This window comes from Panicum virgatum, chromosome 9N (genome assembly GCF_016808335.1).
Source record: "Panicum virgatum strain AP13 chromosome 9N, P.virgatum_v5, whole genome shotgun sequence".
Classification (NCBI taxonomy): domain Eukaryota; kingdom Viridiplantae; phylum Streptophyta; class Magnoliopsida; order Poales; family Poaceae; genus Panicum; species Panicum virgatum.
The window spans coordinates 53381756-53407736 of record NC_053153.1 but is presented as its reverse complement, the minus strand read 5'-3'; the positions used below and the strand labels follow the sequence as shown (position 1 = coordinate 53407736).

Sequence of the window (25981 nt, the reverse complement as noted above, 5' to 3'; positions counted from 1 at the left end):
TAAGGTTTTGAATCTACTTGAATAGTCACTCTTTTTTACTTTAATATATGCTGTAGGAATGGGACGGATCACAGAGCAAGTCTCAACTCCCAGCTCAAGTAACATAATTTGCATTCAAGAACAAACCACCTACTACTTGCATGGAGGGGACATTCATATAACTATCAAAGTTGGCCCTCAGTGCAAGGTGCTCTAGCTCTATACAAAATCCTAAAACTCCAACAGTAAAATTGAAGCCAATGTCTTCAGAATTCTAATCGATGGTATAAACAAATGTACAAACAGTACACATTTTCCTAGTGGCCACCATCTGCGAGACCAATTCCATCATCCGCGCCTTTCCCTCCACAGGACCTTGCAACTGACTCGAATAGCTTCTCTATCTCGGGCGCACAGTGTGTAAAGGATCTAGTCCAAAAGCTGTAGCGTGGGTTCTGCAAAAAGAAACAAATTGCTCATCTCGAAATTCGCATATGCACGTGTTCCGATTTCCAAATAGTCAAGGTAGCATACCTTTATCAGCTCAATGAAAGTAATAAGTAATCCCCAAGGATGAGGACGGTTGACAATTAACCTTTCCAAAAGAACTCTAGTTATTTGCTCCTGGACAATTTCCTATGTTTCAATTGTGTAATTCGTCAGAAAGATTACATGAATAAAATATTCGAACAAATGAGAAGAAGGGAGGTGTTTAATTACCTGGGTTGCTTCAGCAAACAAGTACAGAATGATGAAGGAAAAGTAGTGGGTATGGCTATTTGGATAGCGAAGCTGGTTAGAAATCGCATTGAGAATAAGGTAGCGACCTTCTGTGTCCATAGTCATTACAAGGTTTCTGAACAGCTCAGTAGCTGTTTCAATCTGGAATATATCCATTTGAGGACTTTGGTTAATTTGGGCTGATGCCGATGCATTCGCCTTGTTTTGCTGCAACTGTTGCACAGCCTGCATTTATAATTGGTGCTTAGATTCTTAAATTATGCTTAAGTGGTACAATTTGGTCATGTCATAACTAAAACTATAGATGCATCATGCATAAGATAATTGTACTTGTTCAAAGACAGTTGGCATAAAACAAACAGGAAGAAATTAGCCATAACCCATATTGAATGTAAATTAATGCAGAAAAATGAAAATAGGCACATAACCTGTAACATCTAGAGTAACATGATACGAAAAAACTCAATTTGTTAGCTTGTAGGATGAAACATACACGAGAAAACAATAATTAATTTCAATGCACCTAAACAATATAGTACAGAAGGAACATTATGAGCGTATGAAGCATTTCACAACATTTTTTTTGGGGATAGATTTCACAACTTACCTGCATACCAACGTAAAGGACAAGTGAATTAACTAGAGGAACATTGTAACGAGTCCCTGCGACATTTGCCTCATTTTGTGGTAGCAACAACTTCTGCTTTAGATCAGTTAAAAAGAGGGATCCTTCTGGTCTCTGCAGAGATGCAAATTAGAGAATATTACATTAGCACTCCATCCTTCAAATTACAACACTCTACTTCTCATAAATGCAACAGATCAGTTTAGAAGGAAGATTCCTAGCACTATCCACTAAGATTAGAGAATTATGAAGCTGTACTGCATATATTGGCTTTACACCAGAGGTATACAGAGGTATGATAAGCACATACAATACAAAAGAAGAGATTATTGCCATATACCTTTAGGTATTCATCAACCTGAGCCTTCATTTGCTTTGCCTTCAAAGCACCATCCACATCAGTCATGATTCGAGGAGCTATTGAAATCTCCGCTAGCAGATCAATCTATATCACAAGCAAAAACTGGAATCGATCAGACATATAAAAGAATGCAACTGTAGCAATGCAAGCACAAAGTCTTCAAAGTGGCAAATACCTTTAAGTTAGGAGTGGAGGGATCTGGAAGTCTCATATTGCGTGGAAAGGCACTAAGAATAACATTACGCATTTGAATACAGCTTGGGGGAATCACATCACAGAAACTGAAGTGATAGTCACAGAGAAATTCAGGGAAATCATGTAGTAGCACAAGCAGCACTCTTAATGTTCCTTTGTACAAAAGAAGAATCTGCAAAACAAACAACAGAACAAAGATCAAAATGCAGCAAATAAATGAACAATAAAACTGAAAGCTAAAACTGAAAATGCAGGAACCAAACTTACAGGCTGTCCCAATTCAGCATTTCTTAAGTATGGCTCCATGAATTTGAACAAATCAACAAGCAACCTCTGAAAAAATGGCCAGCCTTTTTGCAAATTGCACATCAATAACTTTGGCATGAAGCATCGGTGGCTCACCAACTCAAGCCAAGCAAAACTACAAGGAAAAAAGAATTAGTTTGACAAAACAGTATAGTGATGTGGTAACATGCAACTTCTTCAAATATTAAATAGCAAGTTCTTCAATTCCAACATCAGTCGTTGGAAAATATTTAGTGCCCATAAACTTGCAATGGCAATATTGTTTCATGACAAGGAAAGCATTGAACATCAAAGAAAGAGGGAAGTCAAAGAATTCAGAAAATTGCCAAGTGGGATTAAAAGGGCATAACAAACCTCCAAGCTGGAACTCTCAAGGGTTGCAGAATATGGAACGTATTTGCAAATGCAGTCAAAACCTGGAAAAACTAACTACATCAGATAAATGGGCCAAACAAGTTTGAAAATGTGAAACTGCATAACATATAAAATTAGCAGCATATACATGTATACCTGAAAATTAGCGCCGTCATGGTGAAGGTCAGAAGTAGTAAGCTCATTTAGCCAATTTATAAACAAACGAAAATATGGCCGAGGATTGAAAGAGACTTTCTTTTCTTCGGCATCTTTCTGAATGATTCTAGCTGTCACAGCGAGAATCTGCACACAAATATCAAGGGAAACCCTTAAACAAATACCAAAACATGTTCTTCAAGAGCATCCTTAATTCAGGTAAACCACTGACCTTATGGAGAAGACTGCCTTTATTTGGCCCTAAATCCACAGACTGCTGGAAGAATACAAATCATTAACAGCAAGTATGATTTAACTTGAACAGATTATGTATCCAAAGAAACAAAAGTATGCTTCCCACAATACATTTACCCTTGTTTAGTTATTAACAAAAGCCTTTTGCCGTAAACTCAACTTAAAACATGTTCTATGCAATTACATAGTAAATAAAACACTTGAACAGAAATGAACATGTTTCTATCTCTAATGTGTTGGTGTATATGTGAGCCCATGTATAGAGGCCCATCTAGAGGCCCATGTATAGGATCTATATATCCCACCCTTCTAGGGTTTGGAGGAAGATAAGCATTATTCTCTCCTACATGGTATCAGTTGCCTAGGGTTCTCTCTCCTCTCCTTCCCTCCCACCACCAGCCAGCGCCGCCGCCGCCGGCATCATGGCCGGCCAACCGCCGGCGCTGCCTTCCCTTCCCTCTTCTTCTGCGCTGCCTCCTCTGCTCCAGCCCGGCGGCACTGCTGCGGTACCGTGCGCGCGGCCCCACCCCGCGGCCGCCCTCGCCTCTGCTGCAGGCGGACCGGATCTGCTCGCCGCCGCGCCGGGCGCCGCCGCTCCTCCCACGGCCCCTGCTCCGGGCGGCTCCTTCCCCCTCTCCTCTGCTCCAGGCGCTTGGATCCAGGTCGCTGCCGGCCCTCCTTGGCCTCCCTACGCCGCGGCTCTCGCGGGCGGGGCTGCCGCCCCCCCCCCCAACGCCGCGGGTGCGGCTGGCGCGGCTGCTGGGAGCGCGGCGGACGGGCCCGAGCTGGCCCCCATGCCCTGCGCGGACGCCGCCTCTGCTCCTTCTGCCGCCTGTGCATGGCCGCGCGCATGGAGCCAGCCCACGGCCGCCTGTGCTGCTACCCGATCCGCTTGCCCGCCGTCGCAAGCCCGAACGCGGCCATCCTGGGCGCGTTGCCCGATCCGCTCGCTCCCGCCACTGCTGCCGCCGCAGCTGCCGCGGGCACGGGCCCGGGCGCGGCCATCCTGGGCACGCTGGCCCAGGGCGCCCACGGCGCGGGCGCACTCCAATAGCAGTTGCGTGGCTCCACCTCGGAGCTGCTGCACGCGCTGGCTGTCGCCCCTGCAGCCGCCCTGGTTGGCGCCCCTGCTCCCCTCCTCCCGGCCCGCTGCCGGCCGCCGCTGCTGCAGGGGGCGCGGCCGCTCTGCGGGATCTCGAGGCCAAGCTCGCGCGGGCGCACGCCGCGCAGTCCGTCGCGCCCAAGGACCTCGCGCGGGCCGCTGCCTCACTCGCCGTCGCGCCCGCCGCGCAGGCTGCCACCTCCCTCGCCGCCGCGCACGCCGCGCAGGCCATCGTGCCCAGGGCACGCAGGCCATCGTGCCCAGGGCACCCGCGCGGGCCGCTGCCTCCCTCGCCGCCGCCCCCGGTGCGTGGCTGCCCCAGGGCGCCGCCGCCGCCCCGGCCGCCGGATCCGACCCCCTCTTTGGTGCTCCGCTTACCAGCCAGACCGGGGTGGGGGAGGCTGAGGGCATCGTCGGCGGAGGGGACGTGGTAGTGATGCTCGGGGCACTCCGGCTCCCACTACTGCTCCTGGCTCACTCCCGATGTGGCCGTTTCAGGGTCAGAGGGGGGGCCTCGTCCTTAGCCCCAGCCGGCGACCATGCTCGCCGCTGCTGCTCCCCTGTTCGCGCCGTCCTGGACCCCGCCCGCTCCACCCAGCCAGCAGCCGACCTGGCCTGGGGGGTGGGACCAGGCCGCAATGGCGCAGTCCTTCAGCGCCATGGGGCGGACGCCGCCGGTCAGCACCGAGTGGATCGCCGACTTGGGTGCCTCCTTCCACACCACCCCAGATTCCGGTATCCTCTCTTCTGTCAGCCCCCCACACCCCTCTTGTCCTTCTTTCATCATGGTTGGTGATGGGTCTTGTCTTCCTGTCACCGCCGTGGGTTCTGCTCCTGATTCTTTTCTTCTTCCCAATGTCCTTGTTGCTCCTCAGATGATTCATAACCTTCTTTCCATTCGTCAGTTTACAGTTGACAATTCTTGTTCCATCGAGTTTGATTCTTCTGGCCTCACTGTGAAGGATTCGGCTTCCCAGCGTCCGCTACTCCGGTGTGACAGCACGGGACCCCTTTACACCCTTCGCCTTCCTTCTTCCGCCGCACCACTTTCGCCTTCTTCTTCGTCTGCCGCTTTTGCCGCAACGCCGTCTTCCACCACCTGGCACCGCCGTCTTAGTCACCCTGACCGCGACGTTCTGGCTCAGCTCAGTCGTAGTGCCGATGTTCCTGGTACTAAGGGCTCCTGCTGAGCCCCTCTGCCATGCGTGCCAGCTCGGTCGTCATGTTCGGCTCCCTTTTTCTTCTTCTTCGCATGCGACGTATGCATTTGATCTTGTTCACTGTGACATGTGGACCTCTCCTGTACTTAGACTTTCTGGCTATAAGTACTATCTGGTGGTGGTCGATGATTTCTCGCACTACTCTTGGACGTTTCCTTTGCGCGCCAAGTCTGAGACCTTCCCCACCCTCCTCCACTTCTTTGCCTGGGTGTCCACTCAGTTCGGCCTCACCGTTAAGGCCGTCGTCCAGTGTGACAACGGGCGGAAGTTCGACAACTCCACCCCCCGTTCTTTCTTCCTCTCTCGGGGTGTTCAGCTGCGTATGTCTTATCCGTATACCTCTCCTCAGAATGGCAAGGCTGAGCGGATGATTCGTACGACGAACGACATCGTGCGCACCCTTCTGATCCAGGCCTCTGCCCCCGCGCTTCTGGGCTGAGAGCCTCCACACCGCCCCCTACTTGCTCAACCGTCTTCCGTCCACTGCTTCTTCTGCTCCCACTCCACACCACGCTCTTTTCGGTACCCCTCCTCGCTACGACCACCTTCGGGTCTTCGGGTGTGCGTGTTACCCTAACACCTCCGCCACTGCTCCTCACAAGCTGACGCCCCGCTCGACTCGTTGTGTGTTCCTTGGTTACTCCCCTGACCACAAGGGGTACTGATGCTTTGACCTCACCTCTCGCCGCGTCCTGATCTCCCGACACGTCGTCTTTGACGAGTCAGATTTCCCCTACTCCACCTCCTCCACACCTTCTCCTGACCCCGAGCTGGAGTCTCTGTTTCCGATTGACCCGGTGGTTCAGCCATCTTTTTCTGTCTGTCCTTTCCCTGCAGATTTTCCCGGTACACCGGCACCGTTTCAGGTGATCCCTGCTGCGCCGAGCGCGGCCCCGGTGCCCGCAGTCGCACCACGCGCGGCCCCAGAACCTCCGATCGAGCCGCGCGCAGACCCGGTGTCTCCTGCTGCGCCACGCGTGGCCCCGGTGCCTTCCCCTGCACCTGCGCGGTACGCTCAGCCGGTGCAGGTGTACCGGCGTCGTTCGGCGCCGACACCGGCACCGCCGGGGTACGCTGAGCCGGTGCAGGTGTACCGGCGTCGTTCGGCGCCGACTCTGGCTCCGGAGGCTCCTCCGACGTCTCCACCGAAGCCGTCATCGCCGCCGCCGCCTCCACCGACTCGCTCTCGAGTCGAGCCGGAGGTGTACCACCCGTCAGTCATCCATCGGGATCCTCGGCATATCCATCCCATGGTGACTCGGCGGCGTCTCAGGCCGCGACCCTCTCCGCCACCGAGGGCGAGCTGCGGGTCTCTCCGGTACCCTCCTCTGTCCGCGACGCCCTGGCGGATCCTCACTGGCGTCGCACAATGTTAGAGGAGTACGCGGCTCTCCTTGCCAACCAGACGTGGGACCTCATACCGCGTCCGTCTGGTTGCAATGTGGTCACCGACAAGTGGATCTGGATGCATAAGCGTCGGGCTGACGGCACACTAGAGTGCTACAAGGCTCGCTGGGTTCTCCGGGCTTTCACTCAGCGGCCTGGTGTGGACTATGATGAGACCTTCAGTCCAGTGGTGAAGCCTGCTACGGTGCGCACGGTCCTCTCGCTTGCACTCTCTCGCTCCTGGCCTGTGCACCAGCTGGACGTGAAGAATGCCTTTTTTCACGGCACTCTGTCAGAGACTGTCTACTGCTCTCAGCCGGCGGGATTTGTGGACTCGAGTCGTCCGGATATGGTCTGCCGGCTCAACAAGTCCCTCTATGGTCTAAAGTAGGCTCCTCGGGCTTGGTACTCTCGGTTCGCCACGTTCTTGCTGACATTGGGGTTCACCGAGGCCAAATCTGACACGTCTCTCTTCATCTACCGCCGTGGGGCTGAGACTGTATATCTGCTGCTCTATGTTGATGACATTGTGCTCACAACCTCCAGTCAGCAGTTGCTTCAGAGTGTCATCTCTTTGCAGCAAGAGTTTGCTATGAAGGATCTGGGTCAGCTCCACCACTTCTTGGGCGTCACTGTTGAGCCTCGCTCGTCTGATCTTCTCCTTCACCAGCGGCAGTACGCACTCGATATTTTGGAGCGGGCTGGGATGACTGATTGCAACCCTGCTCCACTCCGGTCGACACTCAGGCGAAGCTGTCTGCTGATCTGGGTGATCCGGTAGCTGATCATACTGCCTACCGGAGTCTGGCTGGCGCTTTGCAGTACCTCACCTTCACCAGGGTTCAGCAGGTCTGTCTCCATATGCATGATCCCCGGGAGTCACACCTTGCTGCGCTGAAGCGTCTCCTCCGTTATGTCCGTAGCACTGTGGACCTCGGCCTGGTGCTTCACCGCTCGTCCTCTGCTGAGCTGGTGGTCTACACCGACGCTGACTGGGCTGGCTGCCCGGACACTCGTCGCTCCACTTCCAGCTACGCCGTCTTCCTGGGCGGCGACCTGGTCTTCTGGTCGTCCAAGCGGCAGCCGGTTGTCTCCCGCTCCAGTGCTGAGGCGGAGTACCGGGCTGTCGCTAATGGCGTGGCGGAGGCGTCATGGCTACGACAGCTCTTGGTGGAGCTCCACAGCCCGCTTGCCAAGAGCACGCTCGTCTACTGCGACAACGTCAGCGCCGTGTATCTCTCCACCAACCCCGTCCAGCATCAGCGGACGAAGCATGTGGAGATCGACCTACACTTCGTGCGCGACAGAATCGCCATCGGCGATGTTCGGGTACTCCATGTCCCGACTATCTCCCAGTTTGCTGACATCTTCACCAAGGGACTGACTGCCCTCCTCGACCTTCTTGGAGTTTCGCTCCAGCCTCAACATAGCCGGTGGCTAGTTGTGGCTGTGGGGGTATTTGCCCTTTGTACTCTATTTGTACTCTCTTCTTGTCCAGTCTTGAACACCGCTGCGCCGGTAGTTCAGACTGCGGGGGGTGTTGGTTTTCTTGTTGTCCAGTCTTGAACACCGATGCGCCGGTAGTTCAGACTGCGGGGGGGGGGGGGGGGGGTATATGTGAGCCCATGTATAAAGACCCATCTAGAGGCCCATGTATAGGATCTATATATCCCACTCTTCTAGGGTTTGGAGGAAGATAAGCATTATTCTCTCCTACATAATGCAATATTCAAAGAAGGTTAGTAACAGCACTTGTTAGTGTTCGATGCTGACATATATATAGGTTTATAGTTGTTAAATCAATAAAGCTGTTCAAAGATGTAACTTAAACTGCATAATCCACAAAGACAGTTAAGCAAAATATTCAGAGCAGAAATGTTTGCACATATATTCTAAAGTATTCATCGACAAAAAGAAAGGGGTTTTATATGACCCCACAAGATTTCATGATCATGTAGTTCCCAATCCATTTTCTCCAAATACAGTCAATGTAACCATGGAAGTTTGCAGATTCTTTCCATCCAAAAAAAAAAGTCACATAACAACCTATCCCGTATACCACATTTCACTAGTTCCGTATGAAATTCACTCACACGTCATATTTTCACTTTCAATGGTAAATAAATATTGGTAGAAGCAAATCCAGATTCATTTAAGTGCATTTTACAGCTCACACGAACAGTTTAATGAAGTGTCAACTTTAGCATGCAGGTACAAGGCCCAAGAAATTAGACAGAATGTTCAAGCTGATTGTACCCCAATGGTAAACTGGACATATATGCACATGAACTTAAGTTGACCAAAACTGTAGGCTTGTTTTTTACGTCCTAAATGGAAGTATTCTGCACGTGAAATCTTATGTACCTATAACCAAGCAAAACCAATGCACAGAAACCTACTACACTCGAGAAGTTAGCGTGCAAAAATAGAACAGAGCTGAACATACTTTGACAACTGAAGCCACAAGTTTTGAATATGAATCAATTGAAAAATATGAAATCTGCTGTTGCGGGGACGATTGCTGAGATAGTCCAGTAGGAGCAATGGTTTGCTCAGGCACTATAGAGTGGGCGATAGCAAGTTCCTGGAATATTTTATAACATCAGAACTCAAGAATCATACAGATCTGTAGAAATATAGAACAAGAGTGAAAAAATTACCGTCAGACTAAAGAAGAAACGGTCAGTCACATCATCTCCCTTCAGCAAGCCGTTCTGTTGTAACTGCACAATGTAATGACTATACACTGAATCACCCATAGCAGGATGATCACATATTTGACACCACTCAGAAAACAAGACTGCAACCTGTGAACCAATAAATTAGCATATTAGCTTTCTAAGAAGCTTTCAAAGCTCAAATGTAATAACAAAATAATTTTGAATGGTACGTACACCAATCTATGCATGGTATTTAGCATCTGGCATAAAAAGCAGTAACAGGAGTGTACACTCAACTATAAAGTTTGTTTTACACTTGACAATATCAAAAAGGCTCATTAAAATCACGTTACGAATTCAGCATATTGCTGCAACACCATAATAAAAAAAATCTTGCAAAAAAAATTGATGGTAATTCTTTTTTCTCTGCCTGATAAAAGAAAATGATAGTTCAATGTGTTTCATAAACCTTGTCCTGAAAATCAGCAGCACTAGCAAAAGCAATGCCATCAGCATTATCTTCTTCGTTATTCATTAAAGGACGACCAGATAGAACCTGCCACCATTCAGGAGCAATTTATCAGTGTTGGAAAGAGCATATATTGCTAGAAAATTAATGAAAACTAATAATGCTATTCAGACCTTTTTATCTCTTGCCTGAATAACCTTTTCATCCTTCGAAGCAGCATAATTAGCATTGTTGTTGAAGGAACTCCTTGCAATTTCAATCAAGTGCTGCAAGGAATCAGGTGACCCAGGCCTCGTTGCAAGCTGTAACAAGCATAAATTAATGTTACTGACAAGCCAACTATGAGACAAAACCATAACACAAAACATGCACTCATAAATACCTTCGATAAGGCATCAACAACATTAAAAAGCTCGGAGATGCTACTGAAATCTTGGGTAACCAATGTCTGGATGAGTGATATTGCAAATTCCGTTGCAGTCTCTGAGGACAAGCAAATGCAATCCACAAATACTCACGTCAGAATATTAAAAAGTATGCAGCAGCATATACATTACTTAAAATTTTAAGAGGCACACAAGATTTCGACATGCTTCAAATCAGTATGTGTACTTAAAAAGCATAAATCATAACTGCTGAAGATATGCTAGGGCATTGTTGTCATTTTGTATTGCACCGACAAATTAAAGTCAAACTTGCATGGAGATAGACCAGATTGAATTCTCTTTCATCTGGTGATCCAAGAGTCACCCATCAGAAGCAAGTGTTGGCATGTAGCACATCCAAAAGCACTATTGAATGAGTCACTGAAGAATCAAAAGATTGCAAGAACTAGAGCTGGTGCTGCTTACTGTGCTAAACGGAAAAAAAAAACACAGAAGGTCGCGTGTAGTCTCTCGTTCCATGTTCTGATATCCCTTAGTATCATGCAGTATAAAACAAGATTATGCATACAAGTTGTTTGGGTTGATATACTAAACACATTTATAAGGATAATTAAGGATCGGGTTTAGGTGGTAAGTAGTGACTCTGTTTTCTTGCCAATATTATTAAGTACTACCTATAACCCATGTACCAGATTGCCCAATTCAAACAGCTACGATTATGGTATCAGCAAGCGTAGAGGTCTGAAGACCAGGATAAGGGTGGCATTGCCCGCGCCAACACCTACTTTGATTTTGAGCACAAGGTAACTGATCTGTCAGGTCCTAACATTTGTTTATTTTTAGCTTGATTGCGTGTAGAGTACAAAGGGCCCCTTTATATATACGGATTACAAGCTTTGATGCCTAAGATAATAGTTTCTACAACTATAGAATCAACCTGATCTCTATCTCTAATTTCCTAAAAAATACTCATCACGTTCCTAATTAGATAATCTCTACTACCTCATCTGACTTGTTCCAAATTTATGGCTAATTCAGAACCAAATTGCCACAAGGGCCTAGCCCATGATCATAACACAGACCATAACAGCTACTGATTAGGCAATATATTTTTTTAGTTTCCATACCTAAATTCTACATGCAGAACAAATATGTTGTGTTTCAACTTACTATTTCTTCCACCATCTAGAAGCTTTGCCAAATGAACATTGTACTCCCCAAGATTAAGCAGATCAGAACGAATAAGTCCAATAATTATGTCCAAGTTAAACTTCTTCTCTTCATCTGAATATATTACCTGCACAGAAAGTATAATTAATAACAAAAAAGTTCCAGAAAAAAAACTGCAACAGAAACTATGCAACAAATCCAAATAAACATGAGGAACCAAAAGATTCTACTTTGCTGAACAAGAAAAGATAGTTCTAAAAGTCACTAGTTGTATAGAGACATGCAACTACAACTATACAAGTCAGGAGAGAAAATCAGATAGTGGTCAGAAGGTGATTTGTGGATGCCACATGGATCATTTTAGTTATCCAGATCAGTTGGAGTACTGACACCTGAGCATTTTTAATTTACCAAATAGTTAAAAAGGGTAAACTGACTAGCTTGCACCAGCTAGGGTTCTACTAGTTAGTATGTCTAATTGCTCAATGTTAGCCTACTAAACAGCATTTTTAGGTCCAATTGCTGAATGTTGGCCTACAAAAGGGTTCAGCGAGAACATCCATAAATCTAATGTCAGTTCAATAGAAATTAATACCTCCGTCCCGCAAAGAATGCAATCCTGGCATTCAAAAAATGTCCCACAAAGAGTAATTTTGTGGCATTAATTTGTCTCGGTTTATGGCCTGCATGTTTAATTGTTTATCGGTGATTGGATGCTTCTGTGATATGTGGCTAGCGCATGCATATTAATTTGTCCCAGCCAAACCAAAGGTCAGCAATGTTTTCCAAACATGGTTAATTAAAACAAATGTGATTTCATGATTTCATCTAACTCTAATTCTATGGTTATTTATCGATATCCCAATCTCTCTGTAGCATCGATCCTGAATATCGACGGTATCTTTTCTTGGGCCCTACCTGACCTCCAAAGTAATGCCTATCTCCTCATGTCTACCCCGAAACCGAAGTGGCACCTTACGTACTCAGTTTTAGTACTGCTACCATAAATCTAAAATCTTTTTTACTTTTTGAGTCTTTTGCCACTGACAGCCCGTTTAGTTGCCAAAATTTTTGACAGCTTTTTCAACACTAATTACAAGTATTAAACATAGACTAATTGTAAAACTAATTACACGGATGGACGGGAAATCGCGAGGCAAATCTATTAAGTCTAATTAATCCATCATTAGAGGTTGTTTACTGTAGCACGACATTGCCTAAACATTGCATAATTAGATTCATTAGATTTGTCTCACGATTTCACCCGGGGGTTATGGAATGGGTTTATGGAATGGGTTTTATTAGTTATCCACATTTAATACTCCTAATTAGTGATCAAACATTCAGAGTTACTGTGTAGGACAAATTTTGGGAACTAAACAGGACCTGAATTCAAATACAAAGCACTGAGAGAAATTACCCGAGTTACAAAGCAGTAAAAATATCAACAACACAAGTAGAATAGAAGAAAAGATAATAGAATCAGATCTTTGCAAGGAGCTAGAAGTGGCAATGATCATATTTTACTTTAGAATAAAATGTGACAGCTACTGCAGAGAAACATACCCAGCTTGTTAACTCTTTCACAACAAGTTTGCAAACATCACGCACTGCAACAAGGGTTGCTAGAAGCCATGTGACAAAAGTGCTCTTTGACGCATTTTCATATAAACTTCTGAAAACCTGTAAACAGAACAGCCCAAAAACTCAACAAAGAGAGAATATATGGAATAAATGTCGAACTTGTAACATAAATGATGACACACCTTCTGTGCAATTGCTAATGCAGCTTCATCCCGACTGACACATCTGAGCAAGATATCAGGAACTTCCGCAATAACAGACTACAGAAAACAACAGTCAAACATAAATACCATGGTGTCAAAAAAGCATTAATCTTCAAGAAATGCATCTAGATACCAATGGAAAAAAGAAACTAAAATACACATAATATGAAACCCCTAGAAAGAAATATCCAAATGTGTAGCCGCAAAACTGACCTGAATTTCTGCATCTTTCCCATTATTCACGATCAAGGTTTCCAGCTGTAGAGAGTATGGGGAGGTTGTTTAGCAATAGTGTTCCCCAAAAGTGTACTCTTAACAAAGATGGCAGCTAGAGCCAAAACAAATAAAGCAAACGTAACAAGGTCTAATAGAACTGAGACTTCGGGTTGAAGATTATTTGCCTATACCAGAGAGAAGAAATGACACTAAGATCCACATGCAAGGTTCGTAAGAGCAGAACACATGGACAAACATTACAAGAACTTGCTGGCTTAACTTTAGTACCTAACATGGTGACATAGATCATGGTGTTCCTCTACGATACCAAATTGGATTCAATACATTACCTACTTATATAAAAAATACTATTACCTTCTGCCAAAAAGGCCTAGCAGAACACATGGACAAACATTACAAGAACTTGCTGGCTTATAACATGGTGACAGGCATTCCTCTATGATACCAATTTGGATTCAATACATTACCTACTTATACAAAAAAAATACTATTACCTTCTGCCAAACAAGCCGATATCTGTCTAGCGCATCACCACTATTCAGCAGTTCCGGAAAAGCAGATCCTAGACGATTAATAGCAACTGCGGGCGAAGCCTGTATTGCAGCACCTATATCCTGAGAGTAGAGTTATGAAAGGTTTAATCACTCTTCAGTGTACTTCATCTGAACACAAGACTAGAAGACTCAGTTACTAACTTTAGCTGTAGTTGCTAATTCTCCCGCTAGAAGGTCGCCAGAGGCCATAGGCGGAAAAACAAATGCAACATTTGTGATTCCAGAAACTTGACCAGAACTGTCGGTTGTGCTAGTTTGAGCAGAAACACTGCAAAAGGATAAATATACATCTGAACAAGGTGCTTCAGTTACAGGTATGAAAAAAGGGGAAGTCGTCAGGCTTACCTAGAAAGCTGTGTAGTAGCAGAATCCGTCTTGTCAGGTATTAGTTCTGTTGACTGATTTGAAGATGTGAATGGGGCAAATTGGAGAGTTGAGAAACTACTGGAGGCTGATGGTGCTAAAATTGGGCCATGAACTGAAACAATACTGGAATCAGGAAGGGCAACAGGCACGGTTGTAGCAGGAGTTGTTGCCACAGCATTTTGACTGCTCTGGCTATGCCAAACAGTGATGAAGTCCTGAAATTGACAATGAAATAAGCTGCAGGTGCTTGGAATAGAAAAAATGCTGAATGTGAAGAAATTCATGATATGCTGCTTCACCTCATATACTCGCCGTTGGACAGCAGACAAGTTACCAGAAGGCTTTGGACGAAGTACATCGGGGACACGTGCAAGACCTTGAGTATAAGGGGAAACATCATAATACGCGGAGCCCTGTAGTTCCTTTTGTCTCCTGAGTTGCGAAAAAGGTTGCTTGATGTCTGCATCAATCATATCAACGGCCTGCAATAACATCATTGACACAGTCATGCTGCAGTGGAAATCTCATAGTTTTCCTTATGCCATTATTGTCAGCATATAAAAGTAACAAGTTACCAAATAATAGAACTAATGAAAGACAAGAAAGAATCCCGCATCATGAGAAAAAAAATCTAAGAATGCCAAAGAGTTACCTTGCGTGTTGCCACAGTCTCTGTTAGAGCACATCCAAGATCCAGATTATCATTAACAAGAATTTGACTAATTTGTTCGGTGGTTTCACTGTTACTAATCAGGTTCTGAACAAGACTTCGAAGATGAGATAACAAAGCAACGCGAAGGGGCTCCTGCAACCCAAGACAAAAGGTGAATAATCTTTGGTTAGAACCAACAAGAACAATATTAACCAAGTTGACTAAAAAAATGGAACTTGGGCAAGGCTTGGCAGTCCTATTATTTTTTAAAAGATGTGACCAAATCTAGTAAGACTTAAGAATAAAATACCAAAATACCTTGGAAGTAACATGGGCTAAACTTCCTGCTAATGTACCAACCATCAAATGTGCAGCGCGAGATATGGTACCATCATCAGATTCCATTGCATAATCCTACATGTAAGCAAAAATGCTAGCATGTTACAAACAAATCCACCAGTAATACAAATATCTAATGCTGATAGGCGATTACTTAAATTTAGAAGATTTTTACCTTTAGAATAAGCTCCTTGGTGGTTCGGCTAGCTATCGTTACACTTCTTTGAATGACAGGACCTATAATCTCCTTAATAGCCTTATCCAAAGCCACATCCATGATTCTATGAATATCACAAGTGTTGTCAGATGAGCACAAGAAATTACAGTGCATGATAAGCTTATATAGAGAAACATACTTGCTATACTGCAACTGTGGGCCAAGAGAGTTAAGCTTTTCGTTGATTCTAAAATATATATCGGCACGTGGGATTGCTGCCATAAGCTGTCAAGAATTCATTCAAGGGAATAAGCATACAAGTATTTTAAAACTTAAAGAAAGGGAGGGGAGGGCAATAGAAAAGAAACAAGTGCCGACCTGACTCAGAGAAAACGGGGATGGTGATGGCGTTTGAGGTGGTGCAACCTGGGTCAGGCTGTGAGAGGTAACCTGTTCAGGCATGATTAAAGCAACCTTATCATCTTCAACCATGCTGTTGGAAGGTAGGCGAATAGGCGCTGCATACTGCACAACAAAAGTACTCTAAGTGAATCAAAACATTAGAATGGAAAAATCCAAATTTTTCACCGACTACCATGTTTGAAATAGCAAGCTATTGTTCTGCGGAGAGCACTGCTTAACTGCTATAGCTCCGCTATAGAGCCGCTATATCCTGCTATTTAGTACAACACCGCTGTGGTGGCAGTTTGCCTCAGCGGCTATAGCCCGCTGTTTGAAACACTGCTGACTATAAGAGCAGTAAACCAACCTGGTTAAGCATATTTGGAAGGCTTGTGGCACGTGAGGTGCTACTAATCTCAGGTTGTAGTTCCACATGGCTCATTGAAGCAACGAGCCCAGAAGAGACCTCTGCAGATGCCGATGTTTGAGATGTACTAACATCTTTATTTGAAAAATCTGGATTTCCCACAACTTGACGAATCCGATCTTTAAGAAGAGAAGATGGTTTTACATCTTTCATGTCAACACTGAGATTCTTAAACAAGACCTAAGACCAAAATAATCAGAATTAGATACCATTCTCTTAAGAAGAATATGTCCCTTAGTACCACAATTTAGAATATGCACAAACCTCAATGTCAAACTTCAGGTTCATTTTGAGATTTGGTAGGTTATATATTTCAACAAGGAGACTAAGAATACCCATTGTCCAAGGATTTGGAGGACGATATGCTATACTTGAATGGCAAGGCTCAAGAATCTGAAAAAAAAAGACAGTATCACAATGATAACCGCAATAACAGTTATGGTTCTTTACTAGCAAAAAAAAATGAGGTTAAGATGAAGAGCAGCACCTTTGAAGTAAACGGAATGACCGCAATCATCAAACCCCTTTCATAAGCCTGAAATGGAAAAATTGATATTGAGTATATCAGGTCAGAAAGAAGTAATATGTTTAAAACGTACTACTTCATCTTCTTGACAAACATCATGGCACAATATATGAAACTCAAAAGTTAAAACACCATTAATTCAGCATTCAATAGAGATTCCAAATGCAAACTACAGCAAGAGATACACAGGAAGTAATAAAGTTCAGAAATTTGGAGGTTGAGTGCAGCAACTAACAGCAAAAAGTACATGTATGGTACGAGCATGATAGAATGAAGGGAAAAAAGAAAGCTGATTAAAATCAAAGCACATACCTCAACTATTAAGATTTTTGGGTCAATTTCCTTTGCTCGTAATGTTTGATTCCTTCCTATAGTGAATTTTCCAAGCCAGCTACCAAGATTTTTTAGCAAAGAACGCTCTTCAGAACTAGATTTGATAAGATCTGATTGTAACAAGACCTGTTGAAAACGAATTTTAGTTTTCAAGCAGAGCGTGACTTAAAAATAAAAACAAATATGAGCGAATATGACCTTGCAGTTCTCATATGTAGCTTTCATTATTTCCTTATTCAAGGATTTTGAGTTAACCTTATCGAAGAACTTCAAATACAAGTCATGAAAATTTGGTTCGATGCTAGCCCTGCAAAGTTATGTGCACAATTCTGCAACTGAACACGTTTTGTTGAATTAAGTAAAGGAAAGTGCAATTGTATCATCAAGTGTACCTTTTCATAACCATGTATTGCGCAAACCAAGGATAATAGTGCTCCTGTAAAACCTCATTAAACTCTTTTGCTTTAGCCTCCATATTGGAAGTGGAAATATTATTGATCATGAAGAAAATTTTGTCTTGAACTTCAGATGGTGGAGCCTAGGTGACAACAGAAATGTTAGCCTAAAATCAAACTCATTCACTATCTTACAGGACTATACTCAATGTCTTCGAAACCTAATCTATTGGGCCCTCTAGGTAAATAAATTAGAATTACAAGGATTCAGGTGTGATTCCTCCAAAAAAAACATACCTCGATTGGTGTATCTCTTCGTTCAGCTGCAGCAACAAGAGTCTCAATATTTAAAGCAGCTCCAAAACCTGTAGTGTATGAAGGTTGTCGAAGGATGCCTGTAAAACAAAGGGGCATATCACAAATCCATCTATGCTATATACTAAGGGCAGAAACATCTACAGTAGTACAGTCAGCTACCACTTTCCTGGTTATTATTTATACTCGATATATGAGAGAGAAAATAACCTGATGGAGCTGAACTTCTAGATCGTGCAAAACCAGAAGGTTGTGAAAGACCTGACGCAGAGCTAGAATGATGTGGAGAAGCTTGAGAGGACAATGACACAGTGGCCTGCACATGTTCAGATTTTATCATATTTATTAAACTTGATATTCAAGATATGCTGAAGTACAAATTCGCAATTGTCAAGCAATATACGACATGGAAATGTAACATCCAATACCTTTGGATTAGCACCCAGATCACTAGAAGTTGAAGCGAGAGGTGGCTGGCCAATAGGCATCATGGGTTTTGCTTGACTAGTATTAGTTGAGCCTTTGGACCTCTCCCCTAGGAAACCTTGGTTCCTCTGTTGTAGTGCAAAGGAAGAAATCGTCCTATCTAGTTGTGTTGGTGTTGAATTTATGAACTGCCATGATGCTTCCGAAGACTGCATACACCACAGATTTGTTTCAGAAAATAAACAGTTGAATGTTTCCTGCTTGACTTTTCTTCTCGTAACCCAAGGAGCAACAAACATGAATTGAGATGTGAATGTACCTCTATGTTTTCGATAGACTGTGAACCAGAACCCCGCTGATCCGCAGGAAGCATAGGCCCCAAATTCGGCTCATTTTGACTCAATGATATCTTGGCAAGTGCTTGCTCAATAGCAGAAACTAATTCAGCATGTGTTCCGCGAAGATGTGAAATCTGCAGTATATGGTTGCAATACTGTGGCCACTCAATTACTCGATCCATAAACTGCTCCAACGCTATTGTACCAAACATAAACATCTGCAACCATCATGCCATAAGATCAGTTCCATATATAACTTTGTAAAGGCGGAGAGTAGAGATCACTGAAAGAAGAAAGCATAGACAACCTTCGAATCAATAGATTTACGCAGGGCATCCAGAACACCGCGTAGAGCGATTCCGAGTGCAAGGTGGGCCACAAGTTGATGCTTTATGACAGAGCCTATTTCCAAACATAAGAAAACAGAGTCAGCTTGTTAAAGCAAATAGTGACTTAAGTGCTTCAGCACAACACATTTCATGCGAGGCATGCAAGACAATGATGCAACATTCTACCCTGTCCTACCTAACATAGGAAAGATCAATGATAAGGTAAACACCAATACAGAGAAAATCAGAATCAAAGAACATTAGCCAGGTAATTTCCTATGAAAGCTCATCACAAACAATGCTGGGAAGTCCTCACCCAACTTATACGACACAGATGCAAGCAAAGCATGCGTGACACAGACATTTCCTCCACGAGAAGCATTGAAAAGACATCAGTCATGAAAAGAAAATGAAATCATCTAAATCATTTATTTCCCTTAAGTCATAACTGCAGGACTAGCTTCCTAAATACTACAAAATAAAAATACAGTAACAAACAAACACCTAGCTTACAGCTTTGCATCAAAAAATATTTGATGTTAGAAGCTAAAGCAAAAGGTAAGGCTTTGGTAAACAGCAACATACTGGAAAACATTGCAAAAATTAGTAAATAATGTACTGGATGTTCAATGCCAATGTGTTTCTAGATAACCTGAGCATTACAAAGCATGAAGAGTCAACACTTACCGAAAAGCACAGCAGCTAATTTAAGTTGTGCATCTGGATACTTTGGGAAGAACTTGTATTCTTCAAACAAATTTGAGATCATGCAGTTGAAAATTGATAGCTCCCTGCTTAGCAATAATATCATCAAATCAAATCAACATCACTAATTGAATATAGAGAATAGACAGAATTCAACTTTAAAACAAGCCATCGTCAAAGAAAGTGAACAGAACAAAAGATGTAGTCAGCCGTCTCCGGAATATAACTCAGGTAGCTAAGTTACATGATTGCCAAGCTCCCTCACTCACAGGTTGAAAGAAACTCTATTAGGAAAACCTAAAATTTCCATAAATGTAACCTATAAGCATAGCAGCACCATGTCAAAATAAGGGTAAAGTCCATTTTTGGCCATCGAACTATTGCCCGAGTTTGGTTTTGGCCATCGAACTCCAAAACCGGGTATCCTTGACCACTCAACTCTCAAAACCGTTCATTTTTAGCCATCGGACGGTTTTGGTGAGTGGTTTTGCTGATGTGGACACCACGTGGCGGTGGGGCCCACATGTCAGCTTAATTTTTTTCTCTCTCTCTTGTTTCTCTCTTTCTTCCCCGCTCTCTCTCTCTCTTCCCCGCTCTCTCTCCCCGGCGGCGCCGCCCTCCCTAGCTCCCTGCCCGTCCCCACCTCTCTCTCCAAGGCCATCGCGCGCGGAGCAGAAGCCCGCGGGCGGGGGAGCTCCGCGCCGCCGCGGCCTTGGGCGGGCGAGCGCCGCCGCGGCCCGTGGGCAGGGGAGCTCTGCTGGCGGGCCTCCTCCCCAACTCAACTGCAGGGGTGGCGGGGCGCGGCTGCGGCCCCAGCGGTCTGGCGAAAGCACAGCGAACGCGCCCCGGCAGCCGCGCGGTTGAACGGAGGCGGCTGGCGAGCGGCGGCGGCCCTTCGCTCCCTCTGTAGGCGGCGGCGGCGGGTCCCCTGGTCGAGGATGCGGACGGCGGCGAGTGGCGGGCAAGGCGAGCGTGGCGAGGGCCTGCAGGGCCCCCACTCCGCCGGCCTCGCCTTGCTCTGTGTGGCCGCGGCGCCGGCGAGCGCGGGCGGAACACAGCCGCGGGAGGGAGTAGGCGGAGCACGGCGCGAGCGGGGGCCCGCGGGACGGCGGCGAGTGCGCGGCTCGGCGTCGAGCGAGTGGCGCGGCCGCGGCGAGCGCGCGCGGTGCCGCGGGACGGCCGTTCGTCGGGCCATCCTCCCCCGCGGGGCCGCCCCTCCTGCTGCGGCGGATCAGGAGCTCGAGCTCCGCCGCGCCTCCCTTGGCGGTCGAGCTCCGTGGAGACTCGGCGGCGACGGCGAGCTCCGCCGGCCTCCCTCCTTCCTCCTCTGTCCTCGTCCCCTCGGGGTGCCGCCGCCGGATCACCTCGCCGCGCCGCAGCTCCCTCCTCGGCGTCGCGCCGCAGCTCTGCTCCCTCTGCCGGTAGGCGGAGCTTGACGCGGCACCAGGAGGCGCCGCGGCCCCTCGCACGGAGCTCGGTTGCGGCCCCCTGGCGGCGCGGCGGGCGGATCTCGGCGCGGACCCAGGCGACGCTGTGGACGGAGACCGGGCGGAGCAAGCCGTCATCGTAAGTGCCCATCTCCCCGCCGCCGCCGTACGGCTCGCCGCCGGCGGGAACACGCCGGGCGAGCTCCGCCATGAGCCAGAGCTGCCGGCCGGGTGAGCTGGAGAGGCGTGCGCGGGAAGGGCGGCGGCCGACGCAGGGTCAGCAGAGTTGGATAGGAGAGAGGAGAGGTAGAGGGAGAGAGAAAGAGGAGAGAGGAGGGGTTGACAGGTGGGTCCCACCGCCACGTGGCGTCCAACTCAGCAAAACCACCCAGCAAAACAGCTCGATGGCCAAACATGAACGGTTTTGAGAGTTGGATGGCTGCGGATGTCCGGTTTTAGAGTTGCATTGCCAAATCCGGACGCAGTCGATAGTTGGATGGTCAAAAATGGACTTTACTCTCAAAATAAATATCTTGGTTACGTTAATAAGTACAAATACAGAAAGCCTGAGGAAGAAAAGGAAATAATTAAACCCATTACACGGTATGCCAATAATATAGCTCTTACAACACCTCATTATATATTGTTTCTTAGTTATCTCTTCCAATTAGTTTTTTAATGATTTGCACATTTGAGTCAGAGAGGCAACAGATTAACCGAAACAAAGATCAGGTCAAGTATGGAAAGTTGACAAATGAAAAGCACCTCTTGTCTTTAGATTCTTTGAAGCGTAAAAGCATCTGCATCGTAGCATCAACGCTTATCTGTCCAGCAAACATCTGTTGAAAATAAATATTTGCCTGAGCCTCAATGTCTTCCCCTACATCAGGAGAGGGCATGTCCCTTCCTACATCACCATGATTCCTTGATTCGTACACCGCTTCAACTCTCCTAAGTTCATCCACTAGTTGGTTAGACAACAGCTGCCCCGAGTGAGAACGAAGAACCTGTAATTGTACACCATTTACTCATATGTTTAAATTGATGTAAAAAATAATTCGATAGACCACAGCTACAGCACAAAAGGGAAAAAATAATACCTTTATAAATACAGGGCAAGAGTCCTGGCAGATAGTTGAAATAGTAACTTGAGGATGTTGAATGGAACTTTCCGCAGCACTATAATTTGTGCTCATCATAATTTCTTTCAAGAACTTAACACATTCCTGGAAGTATAGCGTCACCGTGTTAGCATGTAAATCATAATGCCAAGCTGAACTGAGAGTACATATAGAAAAAGCAGCATATCCACAAGTGACATGAGGAAAAGTCATGTATTACCTCAAGAAAAGTTGCTCTTTGTGCACTCAACTTTTCAGTCAGCCATTTCTCCAAATTACTATGATCTTTCCTAAAGGCAGCTGTAGCAAGTCTAATGCTAAAAGCAAATGGGGTGGAATCAAGGACAGTAGCTAGGATCTGTCAGGGGGGGGGGGGGGGGGACAGAAAAGGTTAGTGAAACAAGCAGTAACTCGTTAGTATCAGAACAAGTTTTCTTGCATAGCCAATATGAATGCCACATCCAGCTACATCAATTGTATAATTCAGGCTAATGTAAAAAAAAAAATCTTCAAACTGAGCATCACATAATCGGCTAATTGATATGTAGCATTAAATGTTTAGAACTTTAATCCACTACAAAGAGTTAGCTGCAATCCAAGGCTCCTGTGAAGTGTTTAAATTTATAAAATCATCTGAAGTGGACTTTCTTTCAGCATAGAACTACCTCACGCTAGATATATTATCAATTCATAAGCCATCATGAGTCCTCGCATGTAAAATATTTCAAATCCATGATTGTGTTAATACATGTTGCCTGCAGTCTAAACTTTAAAGACTTGTATCCTATCCTCATCACCACTTTAGTCAGTTTAGTTTGCTTCTCTACGTGCCACCATGGCTTAGCAAAGCCATACTATTATAATATTTTTTCTTACCTTTCCCATAATAGTTTTTCCCGTAGTGTTTCAAACAAGTTTAGCAGCCTAGTTGCAATTAGCATATCCAATTGAAACCACCCATGTGATAACTACAAGTTTAAAGTCTAGTATGACAATATTCACCATGCACATATAAGATACTAAGTAAAAAGTTGTAGGATTGCATGCAAAAACAGTAAACATTTTACTTCCAACAAAGAAGAGAACAAAAAAGGTTTTATAGCAGCCAGCTCGCTACATAGGTAATAAGGTTTATATTACTGTGTTACCTTTAGGTCTTCACATATCTCAACGGTTCTCAGAAGACAATTTATATCAGAATGAGCATCAACAAATCCTCGAAGAGTAAGGTAAGGGTTGATATGCCAGAGGTAGTTCATAAGACGGCTGTGCGTGTTGTTCTTTAACATAGCAGGAAAAACATGAGACAATACTTCATGTTGAATGAGATTATATGTAGTCTGCAAAAGATTATTAGAGTTCACAATGTTAAAAAATATGCATTACTCAAGGATGTGGCCCACACATATGATTTGTTTCAGACACTTAAGGACAGAAAACATACATTGATGTGGCTAACACCCAGAAGCAACACTTCAGGACAATGAATCAGGGGATAGTCAAGCATTGTTCGTACTGGTTTTGCATAGCCAAGTTCAGCAAGCTGACATAACACCTCAAGAAGGTCTAGGCAGTACCAAACCTGATTGCCTTGGTTAAGAGTTCCCAAGTCTGGAAAAGCCTAAAGAAACAAGAAAGTTTATATGCATGCGTTTAAGAAATAGAAAAGTGACAATATGCTAGGATAAGATACCATCTTCTTGGTACAATGTGCAAAAGTAAATGTATCATTAGGCGAAGCCACTGCATATTTCAAGAATGACAGTTGTCCTTCTGTATTCTTCCACAATGATCCACAGATTGCATGAAGTGGGAATGGATCCTACATGATACGTTGAACAATGATCCACAGATACGATGTACAAGTCAGCTGAGTTCATCAGAAATCTAGTATCGAGAACAGAAATAATTGTATACCTTGCAAGCCCGAGAATATATAGACATCAATAAACAAAAAGCTGCTTCATCAGGGATATTAAAACCCACATGATCAAGATTTTCCATAACAAGCGCCCAGTTAGTTCCAGGTGCCTACATTTTGCAACTATTGTGAAAATAAAGAAAGGGGTGTGCAAACGAGCAGAAAAAAACAAAGATAGTGAAGGCTCACAATTTCATTGATTGAATCCACAAGGACATCTATATTCCAGGCAGTCAACTGAGATGAATCAACTGTTTGGCTGTTCCCAAAAGCAGAAAGGAAGATTGAATATGTGTTTTGAGTCTCTCCAACACCAATACGAGTGCAAACAACCGCACCAAGTAACTTAGCGATTGCCATGTTATCAAGAGGCTCAAAGTGCAATAGTATCTCTTTACAATGAGCAATATCAGAAGCACATCCATATCCCAGTTCAGTGATAATATCGGGGAGGCTTATCTGTTTTCCAATTTCGGATAGAAGGGAATCAAAATCATCATCTAAGCTACCAATGCACAGCTCCATATGTCTGTATGACACCAAAAGAAAAAGAAGAGAAGAAGAACATGTGAATAGGGCAGCATGATACATGAAACAAACATATATAAATGAGGTGATTATGAAAACCTCGAATAATTTGCTTGATTGCTATTGGCTTCCTGGAGTGAGACAGGAACATAGAATGGCCTCTCTTTCGGATTTAGTAGGGATATAATGTTAGTAAAAGAGTCCATATGCTTTGAGAGGCCATCAGTCTGGAGAAGAAACACCACAATCTCCTGAATTCGTTCATTTGATACAGAGTGTGCATGATTTGAGCATAACTCCTCAATTTGGGCAATTGTAAACTTTCTCCCTGCATAGAAAGAATTAGATGAGCATCTAGATTGGAGCAGGTAACAGTTTACAAATATTTAAAAGGAAAACGTCCAAAATCCAGCTATTTACCTTCCAGATTTAAGTCTGGATTTTCCGAATCTGACAGAACAAGTCCAACTCCAACCCTCTCAGCTGCGGATAGCTCAAGTTCACTGGACAGTGTTTCAAGGAACCCATCATTGACAGGTATTGTGCTCACTGCTTGACAAAAACTGGTGCGGAAGTAGGGTTTATCCAAACAATATCTGAAGATGGTGGCTACAAGATCATGTCTAGGTTGGGGGTTCTTTGCCCCACCAACATTCAGCAGTAATTCGTCCACACAAACTTGAAGCAACAAAACGCACCCATCAGGGCTGCAATCCGCAAGCTGAAACAATAGTAATTAGTAAGAAATATGCCAGGAGAGTCTCCATACCTAGAGCAAACAAGGATATGCATAGGCATGTTAAAAAGAAGTGATTAGGGTAGCTGAATCCAGAATAGCCCCATAACATTAGATGCGTTTCTTAGCACGGGATCAACAGTAGGGCAGTGGGCATATCATACCTAAACCCTAGATTAATCGTAGCATTAGAGCCGTTTCTAAGCGGGGGATCAGCAATGGGTGGATCGTTTGCCCATCCTGACGAGCGAATCGGTCGCGCAAGCACAGCACAGCGTGCCTAGGGTTGGGGCTGGGTAGCAGAAGCTGGAGTGTTACCTGGCAGAGCTCGCGGTAGATGGGGTCGAAGGTGGACTCGTCGGCGCCCTGGATCAGGGCGCGCACCTCCGCGGCGACCGCGGGGTTGAAGGGGATCATCCCGCCGGCTGGGAGCAGGGAACGCGGGCGGCGATGCTAGCTAGGGCTGGATCGCTGCTGGTCTCTGCTTCTGCGAGCGCGAGGCGGGGAGAAAGCGCAGGAGGCGAAGATGGCGTCGCTGAGTCGAGGACGGGACGGAACGGTGGGGAAGCGAAATGACGGGGGAGCGCACCGGCTC

General features: G+C 45.3%; 1 protein-coding gene across 3 annotated transcripts; it reads right to left on the bottom strand.

Annotated features, from left to right (window-relative positions):
- LOC120690437 (CCR4-NOT transcription complex subunit 1-like) lies at positions 1–25981 on the bottom strand. 3 transcript variants are annotated; one of them, XM_039973078.1, is made up of 51 exons: positions 25705–25981; positions 25071–25371; positions 24750–24978; positions 24312–24651; positions 24119–24232; positions 23895–24023; positions 23646–23822; positions 23350–23541; positions 22422–22559; positions 22181–22306; positions 21846–22087; positions 19636–19739; positions 18927–19021; positions 18601–18837; positions 18284–18490; positions 18066–18171; positions 17838–17935; positions 17538–17683; positions 17344–17452; positions 17125–17271; positions 16774–16821; positions 16551–16679; positions 16227–16466; positions 15836–15982; positions 15657–15742; positions 15476–15581; positions 15280–15375; positions 14962–15114; positions 14609–14791; positions 14289–14524; positions 14085–14211; positions 13884–14003; positions 13366–13410; positions 13132–13209; positions 12932–13048; positions 11366–11492; positions 10192–10292; positions 9983–10111; positions 9810–9896; positions 9341–9487; positions 9127–9264; positions 2950–2994; positions 2718–2864; positions 2562–2623; positions 2169–2322; positions 1882–2073; positions 1686–1790; positions 1328–1459; positions 700–945; positions 514–615; positions 1–434 (listed from the first exon to the last, which is right to left on the bottom strand). In XM_039973078.1, exons 1-51 carry the CDS (start codon positions 25801–25803, stop codon positions 297–299), a joined length of 7299 nt encoding a protein of 2432 aa, XP_039829012.1. In that variant the 5' UTR covers positions 25804–25981; the 3' UTR covers positions 1–296. The 3 variants fall into 3 exon arrangements, with proteins under 3 accessions (XP_039829012.1, XP_039829013.1, XP_039829011.1); XM_039973079.1 differs by having other exon boundaries at positions 2950–2991; XM_039973077.1 differs by having other exon boundaries at positions 2950–2991; positions 14289–14791; positions 25705–25976.